The sequence below is a fragment of the Myotis nattereri genome (genome assembly GCF_964212035.1).
Source record: "Myotis nattereri genome assembly, chromosome: 7".
Taxonomy (NCBI): Eukaryota; Metazoa; Chordata; class Mammalia; order Chiroptera; family Vespertilionidae; genus Myotis; species Myotis nattereri.
In genome coordinates, this window is record NC_138082.1 from 3,615,604 (window position 1) to 3,621,603 (window position 6,000).

Consider the following 6,000-nt stretch of genomic DNA (forward strand, 5'->3'; position numbering starts at 1 on the left):
GCCAGCAAGCAGTCCTCACAGTTAGCGACACGTGTGTAGCTAGTAGTGCGCCTCGCTAGCGGAGCCTGACCTTGAGACAATCCCACAGGCCTGGTTCAGCCTGTTTCCTCCGCTGTGGCTCTGGGCCTGATGGCAGCATAATCAGACTGCGAGGATGCTGAGCCCCGACCACACGTGGAAGCAACGCTGCTGCCCAGGCCGTAGCCCCGTCCAACCAGGTCAGGGTCTGGGAGGGGCGCCAGCACCCGGCTTTTCAGAAGCTTCCGGTGGGCCCCTCGTGCAGCTGAGCAGAGCCAGGGCCCGGGGATGCCTGTTGGGGTTGTTACTGCTCTGATTTCTTTAACCGAATCACCGGGGGGTGTTTAAGCAGCGCTTTGAGAGTGCGTTCCCGGTGAGGGCAGTGCTCAGACCTGCGCGTGGAAGCAGGGGACCGGGAGCCGCCGCGGGTCCATGCCCGGGCCTGCTTCCCAGCCAGCTCCCGGGGACCCTGGGGAGCGAGGGGTAGGTGACCCCGCGGACGAGCTCAGAGCGGCGTGGAGGAAGTGCTGTCTGTCATTCGTTCACTCGGGAGGGATGCGCCCCGAGCAGCGATGCTCAGAGAGGCTGTGGTTCTCGCTCGGCCGGCTGCGAGCTCCTGCCTCCGGCGCCGCCCTCCTCACCATCCGGCCCCGCTTTGTCCCCAGGGCTCAGAGGCGGCCAGCAAAGGGGACTTCCTCTTCAGCAGCGACCACCTGATCGAGATGGCCACCAAGCTGTACCGGACGACGCTCAGCCAGACGCGGCAGAAGCTCAACATCGAGATTTCCGATGAGTACGTGCGCGCGGCACTGCGTGTCCCTCATGCTCCCGCTCCCTTGTTTTGGGGACGTGGCCCGAGCTCACTCGTTCATGCAGCCCCTGCTAGGGAGGACCCAGTGTGTGTGTCATTGGTTCCAGGTGATGGGTGGGCAGGGAGTGACCAGTTCCTGCCTTCCTGCACCTGACATCCTAGTGGGAGAGGAGAACATGCCCAAATAAAATAACTTGGTCACATGACTTAGTTAGAGGGGAAAGCAGGTGCGGGGTCGGAGGGTGCTGGCTGTGGGGGTCAGCAGGTCTCGTGTTAGTGGCACTTGTGTTGAGGCTGGAATCGGGGGGCGAGCCAGGCAACGGTCCAGGGAGATGCCCTCAGGGCAGCCTTCTGGGAGGGCAGCAGGTGCAAAGGCCCTGAGACGGGGGCAGACTTGGTGACAGAGTGAAATGAGAGAGCGGCAGGGCTGGCCCTGCGGAGCCTGGTAGCTGAGGTGAGGAGCTGAGATTTCACGGAGGAGGATGGAAGCCACTATAGCAGTGGTTCTCAACCGTGGCTGCACATTAGAATCACCTGGGAATCTGTTTAAAATCCTGATTTCTGGGCCTCATTCCCGAGGACTCCCAGGTGATTCTAATGTGCAGCCAAGGTTGAGAACCGCTGCACTGTAGGTTTGGAGCGAGGGTGGGGCATGATCTGATTTGTTGGTTTCCAAGCTCGCTTTGCCTGTGGTGTGGAAAGTGACTATAGGGAGACAAGTGGAGGCAGAGAAACGAGCTGGGAGCTTCTCTGAGCTGTCCACGCTGAGGGTGCTGGGCAAGGAGGGTGTGGCTTAGGCTAGGGTGCGAGGGGGAGCTGTGAGCAATAGGTTCTCAGTGTAGTTTGAAGGGAAACAAGGCCTTATTCACAGATTGGGCGTTCGGCTTTGGGCCTGAACCCATATGGTGATACCATTCACTGCAGCAGGTGACACTGAGGAAAGGGGTTGGGGCGCCGGGGGGAGGGAATAGCATGGTGGGCTGTTGGGTGTGCTGTGTTTGAGATGCCTTTATTTTCACGTGCTGATAGCTAGTATTATAGGGTGAGTGTTCCGTGTGGACGGGCGTAGTGGTGCTGAGACAGCCCGCACTTGAAATTTGCATTTTTCCTTGACAATAGGGCCCTATTATGGAGACATTTTTTGCATGCAGGTTGGAGCACCCCCCCCCCCACCCAATTATTAAGTCTATCAATGTGAAATCGTTTGAATGAATTGGAGCCACCATGTTTGATACTTAATTTTTTCCCCCAGCAGATTGTTTACTGTTTGCTTGCGTACTTTCTTTGCATTTATCATAATCATTTGCATAACCAGATTGTTCAGGAAATGATTTTATTTTCTGGTTACGATTTTGCCAGCCTCTTCTATTTCAGCTCTTTCTAAATGTCTTTCTATAGTGAATTCACACCCACTCCTACCCCCTTGTAAGTCAGACACAGTCTCCTCGCTGTGCTCGCACTGACAGAGCCGTAGCTCCCTGTCCTCATTCTGCACTGAGAAGGGCACTTGGCCTGGGTGGGCGATTGGCCGTTATCTGTCCTCCGCCTTGGAAGTTGCAGGTTGGATCAAACAGCGCTCTTGTTATTGGGTCCTTTCTCATAAACTACCAGGAAAAAGGGTAGTGGCAAGTTGGGTTCCAGTTCATTACAGCTTTAACCTGACAGGACCTCTTAGAGCAGCGGTCGCCAGCCTTTCAGACCTCAGGACCCCCAGAGGTCCGCGGACCACCGGGTGGCAGCCGCTGTGTCAGAGCCCTAAGCTCCCTTTCGTTGGCCTTTGTGACGGGGATGCTGGGCTCCCGCGGGTGGGACCGCTCAGCCCACTGTGGGGGCAGCGGGTCCGTCTCCCCGTGCGGAGCCCCTCGTGCAGGAGGGAGAGCCCTGTGGTTGGCCGGCTGCACCAACAGGCTGGAGTCACAGGGGGCCTTACACACCCACAGCCCGGCCACACGGATTCCCTATTTTGAAGCATGTATTTAGGCTAGAAAGAACGGTTGGCAGAATGCGTAGGTGCGACACAAGTTGTGCAGGTAAATTGTGAACAACCAGAGTTTAGAAACCCTTGTCTCTAGACCCTCCACACCCTCTCTTTCCCTGAAATTCTTTCTTTTGTGTTCTCAATTTGTTGATAGCTGAGTAGGACCCCTCCCCCCGCTTACATGTTTGCTGTGCAGAAAGGGAGAGGCGTGGGAAATAGCATGTCGGTCTTTCCGCTCAAGACCTGGGACCCGTGTCTTGACGCTGCTCCCCTTGGAGGGATGCGCTCAGGGCTGCGCGAGTGGGATGCCTGCTGATGGGACCCATGGACATGGTGCTGATGGGGGGGGGCGGGGGGGGGAGGTTGGGGAGCTTGTTCAGATCAGGATCCGTTCAAAAGCCAGAGCCGTGGGGTCACGCATGAACGTTCATCTGCCTTGTCCTTCTCCAGGTTCCTGGTGCAGTTCCGGCAGGACAAGGTGTGCGTGAAGTTCATTCAGGGCACCCAGAAAAACGGGAGCGTCCCCACGTGCAAGCGGAAAAACAACCGGCTCCTGGAAGTGGCGGTTCCTTAGCGGGCGCCCCCGCTCCCGCCCCCCCGCCCCCCGCCCCCGGCCCCTGCTCTCACGGACTCGTTTCTTTGTAATAGTGCAATTTGGTTTGGTTTGGTTCGGGGCTCGTCGTATGTTTGGGAATTGTCAAAGGCCAATGCCGTTAGAGCCCCTGGGCGAAATAAAAACGTTCGGCTGATCACTTTTTATGATTGGAATAGTTTTAGCCCTGAGAGCGCACCTTCTGTGCGCGACCCCGGGAGAGGACTACAGCAGCGACGGCGTCCACGCCGCGTCCCCCGTGTCCTTTGGTTAGTCATCGTGTTAGATCTCTGTACCCCAAATCAACGTATTACTCATACGTCATTAATACATCCAAGTATAGGAAACAGTCTTGCAGGACAGCTCGCTCACTCACCAACTATTTATTGAATGCCTCCTCTGCGAGTCTGCGCTCGAGGGCAGGAAAGGTTAGTGGGGATTTTTGTTTGTTTGCTTTTAAGGCCACTGCATCCCGGCTGGTGGGTGCTGGCTCTGCTGGGGCTGGGGGGGCTTTGTGGAGACCAGGACAGTCGCTGTGGCGGATGGAGAGCGTGGCGCGGGAGCCCTGGTGTGATTCTCACAACATGTCCTTCGAGAAGGGCTGGTCCTGGGGAGGAGGAATGGACAGCGGGGCAACACGCCTCTCCCTGTGAAGAGAGAAAACTGACATCTGAACAGGACTTTTCATTGGTTCCGATCTCTTGTAATTGCTTAGGAAACAGAGTCGTTCTTATTTTAGGAAAAAAAAAATGACAGAAGCCGCTCAGTAAGAGTCTATTTTCCGTTTCCGGTAGACACCCTGTATGGTCCTACATATACAGGCTGCTGCTCCCCACAGATCTGAGCAAATGCTCTAAACAGCTGATGACAGAGTGGGTGGCTGGGGGCCTTTCAGACGGTGGCAAACACTCTCTATGATGTGCAATAAACATCCAAGATCTTGTTTTTTGGAAAGTCTTATTTATAAAATACATTTTGTAGGAGAGAGGGGATTGGTCCAGGGGGCATATTTTAATCAAGGCTCAAAACTGTGTTCATTTGCAGGACTTCTGTTCTTTTTTCAAACTTACACTAAGGGTTCGTTTTGGAAGCTGCCTTTTAAACTTTGGAACCAAATTGTTTCTTATTTGGAGGATAATGTACATGCGATGGTATGTTAAATAATAAAACTGTTCTAATCTGGTGCCATTTCCTGGGTCACAGCTGTGTTTTTGTGTTTCGAGCTCTTTTCCCATGTTGCGTGTCAATATGGCGTCGCACAGGAAGGCCTCGCCACCCACACGTTCTGTGTTCCCTGTGTAACTGACTCTCACTTGTCCTATAAGCCAGAAACATCCATTGGAAGTATTTTCTGGGGGTTGGTTTTCTTTTCATTTTTGTGCTTAAAACGATTGCTTCCTGAAGACGGTCCCCGAAGCCTCCGTGAGCATTGGTGCTGACACAGCCAGCAATTACCCGCCTCAGGCCTTCTCCAGCGTCTACCCAGAGTGCCAGGTTGATGATTCCTCAAACAGGTACGTGGAAACTTGGAGCCCGGAGGCGTTTTTTGTTTTATTTTGTAATTGTATTGAATTGATTGGGGTGGCATTGGTTAATAAAATTACACAGGTTTCAGGGGCACAGTTCCACGATACACCAGCTGTACACTGTATTGTGTGTTCACACCCAAAGTCAAGTCTCCTTCCAGCACCATGTATCCCCCCGTCACCTCCTCCATTCCCCACCCCCTTCCCTTCGCTCATCACCACATGCTGTCTGTGTCTATGAGGTTTATTTGGGGTTTTTTTGCTTAATTTCTTCACCTTCTTCCCCCATTCCTCCAACGCCCTCCCCTGTGATAGCTGTCAGTCTGTCTCTATGAGTCTGCTTCCATTTTGTTATTTTGTGCATTAGATTCCACATTTTTTTAAAAAATGATTTTTAAAAATATTTGATACATCACGCTGGCTGGGTAGCTCACTTGGTTAGAGCATCATCTAGAAAACCAAGGTTGTGGTTGGATCCCCTGTCCGGGCACAGACAAGAATCAACCAGCGAATGCAGAAATAAGTGGAACAACACATTGATGTTTCTCTCTGTTTCCTTTCCTCTGTCTCTCTCAAGTCGATAAAGAAAAAGAAATCAGTCTTTTAAGAAAATATATTTAATGCATTCACATTGTTCAAACTACAAGTAAGTATAAAAAGAGACACAGTACTGCCCTGACCAGTTTGGCTCAGTGGATAGAGCGTCGGCCTGCGGACTGAAGGGTCCCGGGTTCGATTCCAGTCAAGGGCATGTACCTTGGTTGCGGGCATATCTTCAGTGGGGGGTGTGCAGGAGGCAGCTGATCGATGTTCCTCTCTTATCGATGTTTCTAACTCTCTATCCCTCTCCCTCCTCGCTGTAAAAAATCAATAAAATATTTTTTTTTTTTAAAAAAGAGAGACAGTACACACATCCTCCATCTCATCCGTTCCAGCATGCTCCCAGAAGTCACCATTGTGTTTAGTTGCTTTTGCGTTACTTTATGCATGTTTATCAGAGGAAATAAAAACACAGATTCTTAGCTTCCTTCTACTTCGTAGACAAAAGCTGTATTGTAGGCATTGCTTTGCCTTT

At 52.6% G+C, this 6,000-nt stretch overlaps 1 protein-coding gene across 1 annotated transcript in view; it reads left to right on the forward strand.

Moving 5' to 3' along the window:
* MYO1B (myosin IB) overlaps nucleotides 1-4,588 on the forward strand; it is a 135,545-nt gene extending 130,957 nt beyond the window's left edge. The window contains exons 30-31 of the mRNA XM_081095302.1: nucleotides 684-811; nucleotides 3,258-4,588. Of these exons, the coding sequence (XP_080951428.1) occupies nucleotides 684-811; nucleotides 3,258-3,381 (252 nt within the window). The 3' untranslated portion in view covers nucleotides 3,382-4,588. The remainder of the gene's footprint in view (nucleotides 1-683; nucleotides 812-3,257) is intronic.
* Nucleotides 4,589-6,000: the final 1,412 nt, after the last annotated feature.